Source organism: Sciurus vulgaris (assembly GCF_902686455.1).
Source record: "Sciurus vulgaris genome assembly, chromosome: 18".
Classification (NCBI taxonomy): domain Eukaryota; kingdom Metazoa; phylum Chordata; class Mammalia; order Rodentia; family Sciuridae; genus Sciurus; species Sciurus vulgaris.
This window is the reverse complement of record NC_136479.1, coordinates 1,022,731-1,040,774: the sequence shown is the minus strand read 5'-3', so window position 1 is coordinate 1,040,774 and position 18,044 is coordinate 1,022,731. Positions and strand designations below refer to the sequence as shown.

The window sequence follows — 18,044 nt, the reverse complement described above, 5'->3', positions numbered from 1 at the left end:
CATTGTTTCTTAGCTAGTTTCCCTTCCCTCCTCCTGAGCTGCACCTCTCTCCATTTTTTTTCGGGGACCATCTTGCAGGAATATTATTTTCCATAACCCTTCATTCCAGGCTCTTAAAGGGGAGAAAGAATTGGGGCATTGGGTCAGATCTGGCTGCTTCTTGCTGAGGAGTGGGGAGGTAGGGAGACCCTCCTTTCAGAGTTCTGGAGCAGAGCATGGAGACCCGGGCAGGGAGGGGTGTGGGGAGGAGGCTTGAGGTCACCGTAGGTGAGTCCTCCTTTTGTGGTTTCGGAAAGTCAGGCTGTGACTGTGGGAGCCGTGTGTTCTGGGAGGCAGGTTGAGCAGGGCAGGTTACCTCAGTAAGAAACTGCTTCTGTACAAATTTAAGAATAGGAGGAAGAAAGGTTATTATAAGAAAGGTGAGCATTGATTGATTTGCTAGTGCTAGGAGAACAATTTTCCAGTGTCAAAACAGGACATGTTCTTCTAAAACACCAGGGATCATGCACCTCAAGAACGTAGCAGGTAAAATAGTTGGGACCCTATTTTCCTTATCAAGGCTGTTGTGCCCCTTATAAATTTAGGGTGCACTCTTTATGATTTCAGGAGTTTGGGTCCTCTGAAGCATAGCAAGCATGATTAACTTTGGAACCATAATTTCCTGATGTTTTAACCATCTCCATCCTGATTTACAAACTATGCAAAACAAGGACAGAGATGAAATCAAGAGTATAGTTCTAGCCAGTAACCCAGCTACATCTGTAGAAAAGTATTTAAAAGGGTTAAGAGAAGAAGTTCCTTCAGGTAAACTGTCTCAAACTTCTTCATTATTAAAAGTAGTTGTTTTTGTATTGGCCAGGATCAGAATCTGAGATTGTAATTTTAATACATCCAAAGAGGCATTATGAAAAGGATCAAGTCCCTGATCAATATGTACTCGAGTTTGCCAGGTCTCAGTAAAATTTTTGAAATTGTTGAAGGAAATGAGCTGTTTGTGCCTGCTGGTGCAATGCCACCACTGCAGTAGATGCAGAGGCCATTATCCCAGCCAAGATAACAATGTTTGCTGTTAGCCCTCAAATAAAACGTCTAGCACTTTTACAGGGAGCCAGGTGGCTACTGGCCTTTTGTGCATCATAACAATTTGTCCTGAACTTTAGCATATGCTCTGATTGACACATTGTTGTAACATAGAGTTTCACAATTAACACATGTTTTTTTTCTTTTTTTTTATTGTAAACAAATGGGACACATGTTGTTTCTCTGTTTGTACATGGCGTAAAGGAGTACCGTTTGTGTAATCATAAATTTACATAGGGTAATGTTGTTTGATTCATTCTGTTATTTTTTCCCTTCCACCACCCCTCCCACCCCTCTTTTCCCTTTAACACATGTTTTGTGAGGCATCATGATGCACTTGAGTAAGTCCAGACAATAAGACATAGGGGCTTAATACACCTGCTGCGAGATAGGATGATAGGACTCCTTAGGAAAGGAGATGTTAAGATGGGTAACATTTCAAACTTATTATATTGAAAATCACTGTTTGAGACTTGAAAAGGCTACTGAGTCAGACTTACTTTCCATATCCAGGTGGTCCTGGAGCTCTTTAACCTTGTCTCTTATCAAACCTGATTGGTTTGCATAGAAACAGCATTCTTCCCTGATTGACAGATGTTGGGGAGTCCTACTAAGTTTGTAAAGTCAGTACCAAATCAGTGTCCCTTCAGATATCTGCAGTAACCTGTGCTGACTATTTTTACAGTGAGTGGAAGTTCCTGAGCCCTCTGCTCCTGTGAATGTTTTCAGCCCTATGAGTAAGGGGAGAATTGGGGGGAGACCTACATCTGGTGTGTGCTGTTGTGGGACTGGCAGGCTCTGCTTGTGGGGTAAAGTGTCAGTTTGAGGAGTGATTTTGGTAGGCAGCGATAAATATGAGTCTCCAAAAGAAAAGCCTCATAATTTGGGGACAGCAGGGCTGTGAGCCTGACACAAGTGTAGGTCTTAAGTTCCAGTAAAGGAGCTATTGTCTTTCCTTCCAAACCCAGTTACGGCTGTATTTGGTTGTAACTGTTTTTGCTAGGTGTTCAAGACCAAGCGGGTCACATTGACCCTGTTCCTACCTACTGTTAAGAGCAGCTAGGTTCCCACAGGGGTCACTCTTGGGGAACTCGAGAGCAGCTTTTTAACTCTTTTAGTGCCATCTGCTAGGTAGGGTCTCCTTGATGAGGTGGCTTCCCTTGGAAGCATCAGGGATATCTCCCTTTTCCAAAGACCCTCCACTTTGCATCAGGTGCACTTATTGGCTTTTTGTTCTCCAGTGGTCTCATCAATCTCCCTGATCGGGAGGTCGTGTGGCCCAGAGGTGCAAAGCTACTTAGAGAAGCTCTTGCATTCCCTGGGTTTAGGCTGGCTCTGAGGGCAAGAGCCAAATACTGATTTTCTTGGCCCTTTTGTGTTAATCTTAATCTTAAACTTTATCTTAAACATCCAGCAAGGCAGTCTCACCAGTCTTAAAGTAAGAATCCTGGGCTTTAACTCTATAACTCTATATGTCTATAACCTTACAGTCATTTACTTTTGTTTAATTGGGGTCTATATTAGTATGGGAAGTTACCATTGTATACTGTCTGTCCTGGAGGTGATGGCTTATTATCTCAAGTTAACTTAGGTTTCATGTTCTTGAAGCAGTACCTCTGTAGAGCATCAATAGGTAAGAGTTTTGGAGTTTACAAAAATACAAAATAAAATTACCAAGAATAAAAAAAAAAAAACCTATCCAGTTTGTGTAATAGCTATCTTGAATTTTGGCAGAGTTATATCTTAAATCCCCTATTTGAGATGACAGCAAAAATGAATCTTTTGAATGCAACTTGAAACCTGGACCACTTTGGATCCATTCTAACATGCCGTAAGATGGAAGGCAGAGCCTTATCTCAGGTAAGGTGGGCTCTTCACAAATCTTAGGGAAGTCATCCTAGTTCTGAAACTGATATTTGCCTCCTTTTTAAATGTCATTTTACAAAGTTTACCTATATCGTTCCTGAGTTGATATGAATATTAGCTAACACAATTGAACATTATATCTAAAACATGAATCAGAGAAAGGCTGAGAGAGCTTTTAACTTTCCTCTTGTGTGGAAAAGTGGCAGAATGCTTTCCTGTTTCGTGACATCAACCTTTAAGCAAATCAGGCTCTCATTATCTTTTACATTTTTATCCCAGTGTAGAAGGTGACATAAGGTTCAGGCCCAGTTACAGAACATTAAATGATATAAATAAATCCCCAACAAAATTCACTATTCTTATAAGTTTAAAATTAGCATTACAAACAAGTTTAGTTTGGAGAACAGCAGCTTGATAAAAATATTCTTTTAAATTTTCTGCTTTAAAGATTTGTATACCTGGAAGATATGAACACTTTTAGTATTAACCAAGTTTAGCTTTTAAAGGAAAATTCAGACTCTGTAATGTAGCATAATGCTCGAAAATAACTGTTGCTGTGCTACTAGGGTTGCATAGATCCCAATTCCTTCAAAATTAGTTGCTTTAAAGAATAAAACTTAGTAGACACAATGGTAAGAGTAAATTAATGTTTTAGGAAATCCTTGTCAGTTCAACATATGGATTAAGCCTTGCTTTTTTTTTTTTTTTTTTTTTTTTTTATCAGTACATTAGTATTTGACCTTAGGAAAAACCTTAAATAACTTTAGCTGATTGTCTCACATACATATAACCAACTTGGTTACACAAAAACTTGTTGAAATTTGCCCTTTACTTACACACAGACTTTCTTAGCACTTAGCACTTAGCACTTTCTTAGCACTTAGACCCTCATGTATTTCATCACACAAAGACTTTCTTACCCAGAAACATTATTTTTTCCTTCTACTAAATATATTTCCATACCTAGAAACTTCTGTTTTCTCTTTCCTGTCAACCCCTCTTTTTGTTCACACTTCAAAACAACCTTATGAAATTTCTGAATTTAAATAAATTACTCCATTCTAATAAGAAGAAATATGTTATTTACAGTACTCTAATTGGAACAGTTGGAACTTTTGGATCCTGTGTATATAGAATCACATCTGTTTGTTCACCAATTTATGAAAACACAAACAATGTTCAAGTATATCACCCCATGGAATTCAAGAAGTTAAGAGTACTTTGTTATATTTGTTTGCATTTTAACTTTGTAAATTAATCAGATTTTTTTTTTTTTAATGCAGTGCTGGGGATCGAAACCAGGGCCTTGTGCATGCAAGGCAAGCACTCTACCAACTGAGCTATCTCCCCAGCCCAATCAGATGTTTCTAACAAACATATTTATGAAGATTAATCCCATATATGTCAAATCTAACTTACTTATTAACCTAAGAATAAAGGTATCAGACAAGTGTATTGAACAACATTCACGTCTTCCTTGTTGAAGAAAAATTCTAGAAATAATGAATTTATACCTTTTACATTGTCATCTGTGTACCCAAGGTAAACTGAACCTTTTAAACCAGGTGAATTAAAGGTGCTTGGATTCAATTTTGGTATCATGTACATGTTATATGGATGCATGCACATATATAGACAAAGACAACATACACATGACACAAAAGCCCTTGTAGTTTTGCAGGTGAATCTCCAATGCAATATTACAGATGTTTTAAAAAAAAAAAAAAACCTCTAGAGTTGAATAGAATTAGAACTGATCAGAAAAACATTAACCTAGGTATGTAGGATCAAAATTATGAGTTCAAAAATATGGAATTTAAGAAAAAACAGGAGTCCTAGAAAAAAGGACACAGCCACCAATTATTTTCTGTAAAGCAGTATGAGAGAGAGGGAGAGAGAGGGAGAGGGAGAGAAAGTCTTAAACCATTTTTCTCTGTTGCAGCCCTGGAAAAGTTTTAAATGAACTTTTTTTCTTCAGTCTCCATTTGGTCCCTTGCTCAGCCTGCTGGCTTCTGCAGTTTCCAAGGCTTCAGCAAGGTTAGACAAGGGAAATTGCTGCCTAGGGCTTTTTAACCCTTTTTTACCTGGTTGGTAATCAGGTCAGTTTAGGATGGTGAAGAAAATTATGAGACCTTATTTTCCATTGCTTTTGAGAATGAAGCTAATATGCTAAGCTCTTTACTAAGACATGCCATTGGCTATTGGGCTGGTTGGGGTTATTTCTTCTCTTTCAGTGACAAGCAGGTTAATTTTGCTCCATAAGTAAGTTGAGGGTAGGGGCTGTAAATGAGGAAGAGAGTTCTGAGTCTGTAAGAATTAACTGCAAAGTGGGACAAGGTTAGCATAATGAGGGGTTTGAGCAAAGGACAAGAAAGGCTTTGAGGTACGGGACCTCACTCCATCTGCCATTTTGAAATGAATGATTTTTTAATTTTTGGAGAGTTTCTTGATCAAAGGTTCCATATTTGGGCTATTGGTGCAGATTATCTATTTGTATCGTGGCCAAATTCGAGTGCTGAGCTTAATGAGATGTTTGATTTTGAGGTTGGGGAGGGGTGATTAGGGTGTCAGATTGAAACCAAGGTGTCCCCTGGATTCTTTCTGACACCAAGCTGGACAGTGCCACCAGAAATGGGGGAACATCTTCATCCCAATTTCAATGGTGGAGGGACCCCTGGGGTCCTGTGGGCCAAAAGGTATGGGTCTCAGGGCAGGGTGCCTATCTGCTAGAGACCAGATGGACAGATGGATGGATGGACAGAGTTTTAAAGGCTGGTGTTGGATGCAGGAACAAAATGGCAAAGGGGTCCCTGATCTGGAGGTCTGCAGGATATTGGGAAGGAGGGAGTGGGGAGAAGGTACCAAGGGTTAGGGGAGGGGGTCGGAAAGACAATGCCTCCAGCACCAATAAAGGACTCGATACAAGTCCTTGCACCATCCATGTAGCATAGGCCACGAAAACCTAATCCAGGTCAGGAGTTGGTTATGGGTGACATACTGGAAGCCATTCAGCCAAAGTGGACTCAAGGGTGTGGAGGGTCTCTTTCCATAGGGTAGGGGGAGGTCAGGGAGCAGTCAGTCTGGGGATTCAGTCATAGCTGCATGAGCTGTGGCTGGGGGTTCCCCTGACCTCAGAGGTCCCTGGGGGTGCCGGACACATCAACGGTCACTTCCCAGGTCTCCGCTCCTCCTCCCCGCCCACCAATGATATCGAGACTGCTGGTGCTGGGTTTCTGTGCAAGGCTCTCTCTTCATCTTTCGTGCTACCTATTCTCTGAAGATAACAGTGACCTTTGCCGAGATAACTGACTTCCTTTGCTGATGGTATCTCTTGCAACGTTTTCTGAAACTGTCCTGTCCCTTGACTGTCTCAGGGGTCTGACAGGGGCTTTGCCTGAGAACGTGTTGCCTTGTGCTTGAACCACGGTTCTCTGGGACGAATGGTCCAGGTTCTGGCGTGTCCTCTTCAGCATGCACAGCATGGCTTTGCTGTCGGGGTGCACCCCTGTTGCAGGTCCCCCTCCCCATCGAAGGTCCCCTTGTAGGCTGGAAATCTGTGGGCAGTGGTGTGGGGCAGTGTCCCTTCCATATGGCGCTATGGTCAGCCCTTTAGTGTCTGAGGCCCAAGAGGAAGAGTGGCCACCTGGAGAGGCAGGGACGGGGGCACAGGCCAATGGCCTGGGTCCTTGGCCTGAAGTCCCATGCTCCTGGGGGCTGTGCAGATCCAGAGCCCGTGAACTGTGGTGGCAATGTGTGTGGCAGGGGGCATCTGCTCCACATGTGGCTTTAGTGGATCAGGGTCGCCTGCAGGCATGGGAGAGGGCTCCAGAGAGACCTGTCACACAAGTGTCTGTCTTCCCCTGGGCCTGTCCCTTAGTGGCCCTATGCTCCAGGCCCAAACCCAGTTCTGCAGAGCAGGGGGAGGTGTGTGGACCATGGAGGGCAGGACAGGTCTTGTCTAGGAGGATCCCATGCGGTCCCTCACCCCCCAGCCAGGGCCACATAGTCCTATGATGTGCTGAAACCCACTGAACTACACACTAAGTGGGTGGATAGTGTGAATCATATCTCAATAAAGCTGTTAAAAACGAAATAAACTTTAAAAAGTCCACAGGTTGCATTTCACCTGTTTCTTTCTTTTCGTGGTGCTGGGCATTGAACCCAGGACCTTGCACATGCTAGGCAAGCATTCTACCACTAAGCTATGTCTCCAGTTCTTTTTATTTTTGGATTTTAATTCTGAGATGGGGTCTGGCCTTGAACTTATGATCTTCCTGCCTCAGCCTCCAGGGATGGCAGGGCTGTGCTATCGTGCCTGGGCCCAGCTCTTTCCAGGTGGTGAAACCAGACATATCCCTGGAGAAACTGCCAAGCATCTGAGTCCACAATTAGGTCCAGCCCCCAGGGCGTCCCTGCACATGGACATGGTGTCCAAGGGTCCTGCCTGCAGCAGAATGGTACTGGGCACTTGTGCTGAGTTCGGGAATCCCCCTCTGGGCTCCTGCAGGTGGGACCTTCTGCTCGTGGGTCTGTGACCTGACACAGTCAACAGGGAGGGCCTTGTGTGCAAGATGCCTGGGGTGAGGATGGAGGGATTCTCAGCTGAGCCCAGGGCCCAGGGCAGTACAGATGGACTCACCAGGGGAGGCAGGCCACAGGGGAGCCTCTGGTGCCTGTTAGCAGCATCCATGTTCCTCAGCTCCTGTTCAGGGCCCAGCAGGGACCTGCTCCAGAGCTGTGGTGCCCCCTGGGCTGTGACAAGCAGACCTCCCTAGCATGCTCCCAACCCACAGGCCCCCACCTCAGATCTCACCAGATCTTGGTGCCTAGGCCCCAAGTGGACAGCTGAAGGGACAGGAAATCCTCTTCTTCCACGGGTGGGGTGTCCAGTGCCCCAGAAGAGGCAGGAAGAGGGTGGAAAGTGGGTCCCTGGCTCCAGGTCACACAGATTCCAGCTACCTCACTGTGGTGCCCTGTCCCCCTGTCCCCAGTGTCCTGGGCTCCCTTGGGGCTCAGCTGGGCTCCTGGGGCTGTCTTGGGGCCGGTGGGTGTTGGTGGCTCTGTGTAGAGCATGCAGCTGTCCATGCCTCAGTGCTGGGCTCCAGGCCCCACCCACACAGTGTCCTTGGCCTCTCCTGGACTAACCCAATGTTCCCACTGTCCTGGGACTAGGGGTGAGCTCTGGGCAGGGCCCAGTGCCTGGCTCGTGGGCATTGTGGGAGCTGGACAGCCTCCAGGAGAGTGGTCCCAGCAGGCCCAGACCTTTGACAAAGAACACAGCCCGTGGGAACACATGGCCATGTGTTTTGGGGGCCATGACTGGGCCCCTGAGGGCTCTGGATGCCACTCGATCAGCACAGGAGTGACCAGCTGTCCACCTACTCCAAGGGCACGAGGGTCTGGGGGTGGGGAGCAAACAGAGGGCCGGGGACGGGGCTGAGCTTCACTGAAGACACCACTGCCCTGCCCCACCCTTGCCCAGCGTGAGGGCTCAGCCCCGAGGCTGGCCCTGCTCTGCATCTCATTGTTTTCTCTTTTTGTGTGTGTGTGGTACTGGGGATCAAACCCAGGGATGCTAGCCAAATGCTCTACCACTGAGCTACATCCTCAGCCCCTGCTTCTTTTTTTCTTTTTTCAATATGTTGTTTTAAGATGGAGAAGACTGGGCTGTCTTCTGGACGGGAAGAGGTCAGGAGGCAAGGAAGACAGTTATTTTTAAAGCCCACAGTGTGTAGTTGCTAGTGATCACAAGGAATGGAGACCAAGGAGCGCGTGGGGCGTTTCCCTTGTGACTACCAGGGTCATAATCAGTTGCAGGGTTATGTGACTCTTGTTACATGTCATCAATAATGGCATTTTGATCCAGTATTTATTAAAGAAAATTGCTTTTGTTCACTCAAGTCTATAAATTTTACATTTATAATTCTTACAAGACTTACAAATTTTACATTTGTCATAATAAGCCAAATGTATGACCAGGTGCAGTGCTGTCCACCTGAATCCCAGTGACTCAGGGGGTTGAGGCAGGAGGACTGCAAGCTCTTGTCCAGCCTGAGCAACTTAGCAAGACTATGTCTCAAAATAAAACAGACAAAGGGCTGTAGCTCAGAGCACTCCTGGTTCAATCCCCAACACAAAAAAGAAAAAAGAAGGAAAGAAATTAAACATTCGCTTACATGAAATTAGCCTCCTGTCTCACAGGCCCTGTTCCGCAGCCTCACTAGCAGAAACAGCCTCTCTGAATCATCTTGCCAGCAGGGGAATCCTCAGGCCATTGGTCTAGCTTCTGCTTTATGCCAGCTGTGGAAGTGAAATGAGCACGGGTCAGATGGAAGTGAGAAGCACAACGTCCAGGCTCTTCTCTCTGAGGGTGGAGGCCCCCGATGCACAGGGTCGTCTGGAGGAAGGTTTGCAGGCAGGCTGCCCACCCAGCAGCATCCCCCGCAGGACGGCATTGCTCAGGGACTGAGGGGTACCCCGAGGAGGGAGTGCTCAGGGGTCAGGGTGGCACATCTCCCCAGCGGCCCGGCAGAGAGCAGACTGCATAGCTGGTGGAAGACAGTGAGTCACAGGCCTCGCCCCATAAGGACCCTGGGTTTCAGTCACACTGAGTGGTTTGTTGTTGTTGTTGTTTTAGGATTTCTATTTTTTATTGGTGCATTGTAGTTGTGCCTATTGATGAGATTTGTTGTTACATGTTTGTACATGCACACAAAATAAAAGTATAATTTGACCAGTATCACTCCCCAGCACTTCCCACACTGAAGTTCTTATTTCGTTTTTTTTAAATTTTTTTTAGTTGTCAATGAACAATTAATTAATTGATTAATTAATTTATATGTGGTGCTCAGAGTCAAGCCCAGTTCCTCACACATGCTAGGCAAGCACTCTCCCATTGAGCCACAGTCTCAGCCCCTGAAGTTCTTATTTTGAAAAACAAAAACAAAAACAAAAAAAGAAAGACAAAAGGAAACATTCACAGAGGAGCATTGTGAATTATCTCTGTCTTCAAGTAGACAAAAAAAAAATTTTTTTTTCAATCCTGGTGGTCAAAACCTAGGCCTCGTACATACTAGGCAAGCACTGCACTCCTGAATTATATCCAGCCCTGGATTGTTTTTAAAAAAGAACATAAAACCTAGGCTGAGGTGTAGCTCAGTGGTAGAGTGCTTGCCTGGCATGTGTGAGGTCCTGAGTTCAATCCCTGCACAGGAAAGAAAAGAAAAAATAAATGAACAAAACCCAGAGAACATAAAACACAAAAGTGATAAAAGGAAAAGATTGGTGGTTTGTACCACCTTTAAGTCTAAAACTGAATGACAGAGACCCGTGTGGGGATGAGCCACACATGGGAAGGAGCATTGTGTCCAGAACACACAAAGAGCTCAGGTATTCAATAAGGGAGCAGCTGCAGGGAACGCTGGCAGCTGGGGGCTCCTAATGCCCGCCCTCTTGCAGAGGCAGGACGGTGAAAACCTCCTATCCAGCTGCTCCACCACAGGGCTGTGATGACATGGGGTCTACCAAACCCATGCGTGGAGCGAGATTGGCAGATGAAGGAAGCATAGCCTCTCCCTGTACTTCTGTGTGGCTGCCCACAAGCCAGGGATGAGACTGGCTTTCCTACAAAGTCCAGGGTAGGAGAGGAAGGAGCTTGTGGCCATGCAGTCAGAGCATCACTGGGACTGAGCAGAGCAGATGGGTGGGAGGTAGGGTGTATGGATGTTGGATGGGTGGGTGGGTTGTAGGTGGATGCACAATGTTGCAGTGGTCCCAGGATGAGAATCTTTTAGGATCCAAACACAGCTGAATGATGATTGTCAATAATTAGGTGAGAAAAATCCACTGAAATCTACCTGTCCATCTCATCGCTGTCTATCACAGCAAGCAATGCTGGCCCTTGGAGAGGTGGTGAAGTGTGTTACCCCAAGTCCACACACTGGACACAGCGCACATCAAAATCCGTGTGTTTCTCGACAGGGGTGGTGGGGAGGGGAGTGGGGTCCCAGAAACATCACTGGATGCTGCCCTGTTAACTCGAGGTGCATCTGTGGGCAGTGACCAGGTGGCTATGCTGGGCAGGGATTATCAGGAATTTCTACTTCTTGCTGGGTATGGTGGCCCACAGCTGTCTTCCCAGCCACCCAATTTCATTGAAAAAAAGAAAAAGAAAAACAATTATTTTCATGTTGAAATAAGTCTTCTATTTCAAAAACATCAGAGGATTTTATGCGCCTCACAAAATAATAGCTCTATGTGGCAATGTACTGGACCCACTCCCGGCCAGGGCTGCAGTGATCAGTGACAAGGGGCCCAGTAGGGGCGAGCAGATCCGGTGTGAAGGAGAGAGCCAGCGCGCAGGCCCACCCTGAATGCCCAGCAGTACAACGGGAGACTGTCCCAAGGACCCCAGGAGCTCCAGGAAGGCCTCTCAGGTCCTGGGAAGCACGAGCCCCAGTCGAGGAAGCTGGTTTATTGGGATGGGGTCACACTGGCTCCAAAGGCCGGGGATGTAGAAGAAATGTGGCCCCAGGCTGTCCCTCCCTGGGCCCTCTGTGCCCCTATGCTGGGCCCCTCTGCCCAGCCTTCTGCCCAAGCAGCTCTCTTGCAACACCACCTGGGTGGCCATATCCTTCACCTGAGCCCAGGCATCTCGGCCACTGTTCCTCTGGCCCCAGTCCTAACGGTCACACAACCGAAGCCCATGGGTCTCTGATCCTATCGCTGCATGTGCTCTTGGTGGCCTGGTCCTAACCCTATCAGGGCGACCAGATATCCTGTCCCAGGCTTCGTAGCTTAACTGCCTCCCCTGATCCAGCAGTGGGGGTGCAGGTGGATCCCTTCATGCTGAGAGGCCCCGGCCCCACACCTGGTCTAGAAGCAGGAGGTGCAGTGTTTCTCTGGGGGAGATGGCCCTGGTGTCACTGCCTGAGGTGCCATGCTGTCCCAAGAGGGCACCGAGGGCTCAGCCCAGGCCCCACTTCTTCTCTACTTGTGGCAGCTGCCCTTCTGGAGGGCTGGGTGTCTGGGTGCTCCCTCCAGGTCTCTCCTGAGGGTTTTCCCAGCACATGCCCTCTCTTCTCTCCTCTGCTCACACCAGCTGGCTCTGGCCACCTGTGGGGTCAATCTCCCTACACACCCCAAAGTCCCACCTCCTCGACACCAGGACGCCGTTCCCCCAATTCCAGCAGACACCCCGCCTGGACACAGCCCCAGGACTTGTGCTCAGAATGGGTCTCTGCAAGCCGAGACTCGGTGTCCCCAGGCCCACATCATGGGGCCCTCAGGGATCTCCCAGTCCTTTGCAGTGCCCTGGCTCAGGTCCTCAGTCCCCTGCCTCCTGCTCAGGTGGCTCCGAGTCCAGCTGAGGGTCTCCACAGTCCCCTCTGCAAATGCCCCCCTTCCTGAAGCACTGCCAGCCCTGTCATTCAGAGCCACTGTGACCTGCATCGCTAGCTGCCCTGGAGGGCCTGCCTGCACTTGGAGCGCCAGGCCAGCGAGGCATGAGAGGGACAGGGACCTCTGTCTCAGTCACCTGGGGGAACAAGGAGGAGCTGGTTCCTGCTGGTGTACAGGGGTCTGAGGACCTGGGTGGAAGTGGCCAGAGAGGAGTTGACCCGTGGAGCTGGTGTGTACACTCAGACAGGGGTCGAGTCTGGAGTATGGGGTGGGGCTGGTGCATGGGGAGCCTCAGTACTCACCCTGCGTGTCCCTCAGGGGCCTAGGACACTGCACCTGCTGGGCTTTGCCATGACCAGCAGGAAGGATTGATGGTGAGAGACTGGTCTGCACTAGCCCAGCAGGAGCCGAGTGGGCCTGGCACAGAGGGCTGGAAGCCAGAGGCCAGCAGAGGAGCCTGGGCAGCAGCTCCCCAGGACATTGCCTGTGTGCCCAGGTGCTCCCAGCACAGGGAGTTTGGCTCTGTCTGGGGGGCGGCTGCTGATCTGCCCTGTCCCCTGCTGGGGTGCTGGACCTACCTCAGGAGGTGCGGGCACTTCTTTCAGCACCAACCCTGAGCCAGCCAGCCCTTCTCCCACCCTGGCCTCCAGGGAAACCCTTCCAAGTACATGGCGAGGTCCACGCCATCTTGACTCTGGGTGACCCCAGGCCCTGGCAGGGACCTAGAGCCCTGGGTGTGGATCACCAGCCCCTACCCGTCTGCATCTGAGGCCAATGCCACTTCCTCCATTCCCCTCCTCCAAGCAGAGCACTGGACAAGCCCTCTGCCCACTTCCTGTGGCTGGAGGATAAAGGACCGAGAGGCCCAGGGAGGAGCGAGTCCAGGAGCCCTGGCACGGTAGGGTGCTGTCCCTGTAGACTCCCGTGGGTGGCGCGGGCCCACTCTATCCCTGTCCTCGGGCTAGCCAGCACCCTCCATGTCTGTTCTCTGCAGATGCTGAGCCTGTGGTTTCTGACCCTTCTCGTGGTGCAAGCCTCCAGGGCTGGGTCCCCCGGTGAGTACTGACCCATGCAACCCTGTCCCTTCCCCAAGGCTCCTGTGAGCACGGTCCCCAGCCTGCTCCTGCCCGAGGGGAGCTCGGCCTGTGTGAGGCCAGGCTTCCTGAACTTTACCTGTTGCTTCTAGTGCCTGTCTCTGAGAATGAGCTGGTGGGCATCGTGGGTGGCCACAGCGCCCCCCGCGGGAGGTGGCCGTGGCAGGTCAGCCTCAGGGTCTACAGCTACCGCTGGGCCGCATGGGTGCACAGCTGCGGGGGCTCCCTCATCCAGGAGCAGTGGGTGCTGACTGCGGCTCACTGCATTCAGCGGTGAGTGCCCTTGCCGCTGCCACCTCTGGTTTGGGTGTGGGCAGGGCATGGGGCTGCAGACTAGGGCTCCATTTGATTCTGCCTCGACCCACTGGACCTCTCCGAGGTGCCCTAGTGTGAGCTGCCATCGTGATTTCTTTCTGACTGCAGGAAAGATGCTGACCCGTCAGCCTACCGAGTCCAGGCTGGGGACATTTTCCTCTATGGGGACACAAAGCTGCTGCGTGTGAACCGTGTTATCGTTCATCCAGACTATGTGGATGCCACTCTGGGTTCAGATGTGGCTCTGCTGCATCTGGCGGAACCCACAGAATACTCCGCTAACATCAGGCCCGTCAAGCTCTCCTCCTTCTCTGATGACATCACCCCGAGGGACCAGTGCTGGGTGACAGGCTGGGGCTATGTCAGCATGTTTGGTACGTACTGAGGGTGTGGCTCAGAAAGATTCATGCCGTGGGACCTGAACTTGCTCTGAGAACTGCTGGATTCCGGGTGGTGGTGGGGTTCCTGGGGTGCCGCTTCCAGAGGGAAATGAGGGCATTACGGAGGCAGCCCGGCACTCTCACCCCATCTCCCAACCACGGAGATGCTCCACCGGGAGCCTCAGCACCTGCGCCGGGCAAGTCTGAGCCCAGAGCTCTGAGCTCTGAGCAGGGTTGTTCTTGTTTCCAACCTTAAAAATGCATTTTGGAAACCAGAGGAACACACTGCTTTGTTTTCTCTCTGGTGCCTCCACCTGCATGCCAACAGAGTGCCGTGTGGAGGGCCAGGTTCAGAGGTGGACAGGGTCCCTGCATGCTGTCCTCACACAGTGCGTGGCTTGGGCAGAGAGGAGCTGCCCAGGAGCCAGTGGGCCAGTGCACAGCGGGGGTCTAGGCCACACCATGTGCTGCCAGCTCCCGTCTTCTCTCCCCCCAGATTCCCTGCCCCCGCCCTACCGCCTGCAGCAGGTGAATGTGCAGGTGGTAGAGAACACAGTCTGTGAGCAGCAGTATCACAATGCCACCAGGCACCACCACCAGGAGCAGAGGATCATCCTGGAGGACATGCTGTGTGCGGGCAGCGAGGGCCGGGATTCCTGCTTTGTGAGTGTCCCTTTCTACCACCCCACCCCCATTTCAGCTTTGGGGCCAATGCCCAGTGACTCCTTTTCCTCTCAGGGTGACTCTGGAGGACCTCTGGTGTGCAAGGTGACAGGCTCCTGGACCTTGGTGGGAGTGGTCAGTTGGGGCTACGGTTGTGCCCTCCATGACTTTCCTGGGGTCTATGCTCGAGTCCAGTCCTTCGTGCCTTGGATCCAGAGGCAGATGCAGAAGCACTCCTGAGGGCCAACTATCGGCCTTCTGCTGGCCAGCCAAGGAGGAGCCAGCTCAACTCCCAAGCCTGCTGTTTTGACCTTGGTTCCCACCCCTGAGCCTGACCTTCTCCCTGGCCTTCTGGGTGCCCAGGTCCTCCCTGACCACTGGCAGCAAGGGGGATGATGGGCAGGGTGGGGCCTGGGCTGGCTGTGCAGTCTCTCTGATGAGAAGACGTGGTGTGGGGGAAGGGCTTGTGCTCCAAGGAACAGGTGTCCAGTCTGCTTAGTGTCTGCTTAGCAGTTGAAGGACATTTGAGCTTCTTGTACTTTGCGGCCATGATGCATAAAGATACTATGAAAATTTGTGTTGTTTTTTTGTGAACAAAATCTTTCTCTCAGAGGTCATTCCACACCATTTCTTTCTCATGAGAGTCCCAGAAACTGTCCAGGTCTTTTGAATTGGGAAGAAGATGGACAGTCACTAAAAATTAAAAAAAAAAATATTAAAGAGCAAAATGTCTTAGAAAATGCTGGAAAGGTAAAGGAGAGACACCATCGCAATTGGAAGCTGAATTCCCCTGGAGGCCATCCACAGTCCCAGATGGCCACTCTCGGCCTGAACCGTCCTGCCGGCCTTACTCCCCTTGGCAAGAGCAATAAGGAATACATGCTGTCTGGTCCCCAAACCCACGTAGCTGAACCCGCCCCACTTCTGCTGCGCCGAGCTCTCCCTGGGTGTTCGCGGTGGCTGTGCTCTCTGGAGACGATGGCTGCCACTCCTGGTGCTCCCCAGGGGTAGGCACCATCCCAGGCACACTGGTGGCCTACTCCCTTCTCCCGGGGGAGGCACCATCACCCCCACCGTCCAGGGGGCAAAGACAATGACCCCTCCCCCAAGAGGGCGCCTCAGCAGGCTGTGGACAGGCTGTGTAGGTGCCTGCTTCTTGCTCCGCTTTGGGAAGACTGTCCCCTTGACCACACCCACCATGTTCCAGGGGTCGACCCTTCTCCGTGGGCTTGGGCACGGAGGCTCCTGGAGTTGAAGGCTCTGGAATGGGCTTCCCTCTCCTGCCCACCAGCCTGAGTGGGGCCTTGCAGCCTTGCAGTCCTCACTGCCCCATGACTTGGCCTCCTCCACAGCTCAGTGAACCACCAAGACCTAAGTAATCACCTGGGAGAGTCTGTCCCATGCCACAGTCCTCAGGGCTCCCTCTGTGGCTGTCAGCAGCCATCTTACAACAGGGACTCGCCCCAGGCGGGGACTTGTCCTGTTGAGTTAGGCACCCGTGCTCTCTTCTTGCCCCTTCAGGTTCATCCTCTAGCCTCACAGGGCTCCTTCTTCCCCTTGGGCACTCCCTACTGGGTGACGCTTGTGGGACATCAGGCAGAATGGTAGGTGAGAGGCAAGGGGCTGGAGTCAGAGGGACTTGCCTCAAGGTGAAGCAGGAAGTACCCCAGCTTTTTCTGCTCTGAACTCATTTGGCGGTCCAGCCAGGCCTTGCCCAGTCAATCCAGGCTTCCATGTGCTACAGCATCCTCCTTGACAGGACCCACTGGGAGGGTGCGACCCACTGCCTCCTGCAGCAGGCCCTGGCGGCTCCTCTGACCCTGACTCCTGGGCTGCAGAGGCTCTGCCCGAGTCCCACGGGGTAGGAAGTGGTGTGCACATCGCTGCAGTTGTAAGTCATGCCTGCCTGTGAGCCCATCACCAAGGAGGTGCCGGCTACTTCCATGGCCAAAGGGCTTCTGCAAGGTCAGTCTCCTGCCCACTGATCCCCCAACCCACAGTGGGGCCAGGGAGAGTCACTGGACCCTTTGACCTCAGTGTCCCCTTAAGGCTAGTGGGGATGAGGAAGCAGAGCACACTCCATCTTGTTTACAGAGAATTGGTGACCAACCTTCACCATGGTTGGGCAAGCTCACTTCCTCAATCCTGTGACCCTGAGCGTCTGGCTGAGTTTTTAGCTAGGACTGGGGGTGAAGACTGTGCCTGTCACCTTGGTAACACTGTGCCTAGAACTGTGTCTGGCTGTAGCTGGAACTCAATGAGTACTTGTTGTAAGGATGAGCCTAGAGTTAACCAGATGATAAAATTCAGAAAACCAAAGCGTGGGAGCCAGCTGTGGGGGAGCATAAGGAGGTGTGGCAGAGGCACAGAGGAGCAGATGTGACCCTCAGAGGGGTAGCACACACCAGACCGAGCAAGGTCAGACACCCAGCCTGTCACTACACGTGAAAACTGAAACTCCAAAGGGCTCCCATGCATCCCTGTCCCTGTCCCCCACGTCCGGCCCGTGGGCTCCCTTCTCACTTCAGCCTCCGTCCGAGAGCAGCCCATCCTGCCACCTTCACCTGAGCCTCTGGGCCTGGTCTTTCTTCTCCTTCTAGGACAGCAATGGGGGCCTCTGCTATCAGCTCAGAGACGTGCAGGTGGTGATGCTGGGCTTCAGTCAGGGCTGTGCCAAGCCCCAATGCCCTGGGGAGAACGCCAGGGTCACTGCCCACCTGCTCTGAGTTCAGCGCCTGTGCTTCTGCCTCACCTCTTTTCTGGGGGCTGATCCCTTCCAAACTTCTCATCTCTGGGGTTCCTTCTCTCCTCTGTCCTGCTGGGTGTATACTCCACCAAGAGAGCTCTGCTCCTTCCTGTGCGGCCAGCAGATGGCTTTAGGGCAAAGGACAGCAAAAGTAAGTTTGTGGGACACCCGCTGACGGCCAAGAGTTGGGCTAGAATGGAAGCACAAAGCGGGTCGCGCAAAGAGTAAAGGCCGGGAAAGTGCTTCTGCCCTGTGCCCTGGATCTGCAGCCGGGGATGCAGGACCGGAGGGGCGCGCTGTGGGTCTGTGCATGGGTGCAGTGTGCACCGACCCGCTTATCAAGCCTCTGCTGCCCCACGCAGGGCCGGCCAAGAAAATTGCAGGCCCCTCGTTCAAAGGGCAAAAAGCCGGCTGGTTTTTTTTTGTTTTTTTTTTTTTTTTTTTTTTTGAGACAGGCAGCATCCGGAGCGACTGGAGTAGCTGGGACTAACAGGCGTGCGC

The 18,044-nt window shown here is 50.8% G+C and overlaps 1 protein-coding gene across 1 annotated transcript; it reads left to right on the top strand.

Moving 5' to 3' along the window:
- Positions 1-13,204: 13,204 nt before the first annotated feature.
- On the top strand, positions 13,205-15,389 carry LOC306650036 (serine protease 29-like). Its single transcript, XM_079121678.1, has 6 exons — positions 13,205-13,243; positions 13,340-13,400; positions 13,532-13,712; positions 13,863-14,128; positions 14,631-14,797; positions 14,873-15,389. Exons 2-6 carry the CDS (start codon positions 13,340-13,342, stop codon positions 15,035-15,037), a joined length of 840 nt encoding a protein of 279 aa, XP_078977804.1. The 5' UTR covers positions 13,205-13,243; the 3' UTR covers positions 15,038-15,389.
- The last annotated feature ends 2,655 nt before the right edge of the window (positions 15,390-18,044 follow it).

Coding starts and splice junctions, on each gene's coding strand:
- LOC306650036 (XM_079121678.1), top strand. CDS start 13,340: ATGCTGAGCCTGTGGTTTCTGACCCTTCTCGTGGTGCAAGCCTCCAGG. Junction 13,401..13,531: donor CTCCAGGGCTGGGTCCCCCG/GTGAGTACTGAC, acceptor TGTTGCTTCTAG/TGCCTGTCTCTGAGAATGAG. Junction 14,798..14,872: donor AGGGCCGGGATTCCTGCTTT/GTGAGTGTCCCT, acceptor TTTTCCTCTCAG/GGTGACTCTGGAGGACCTCT.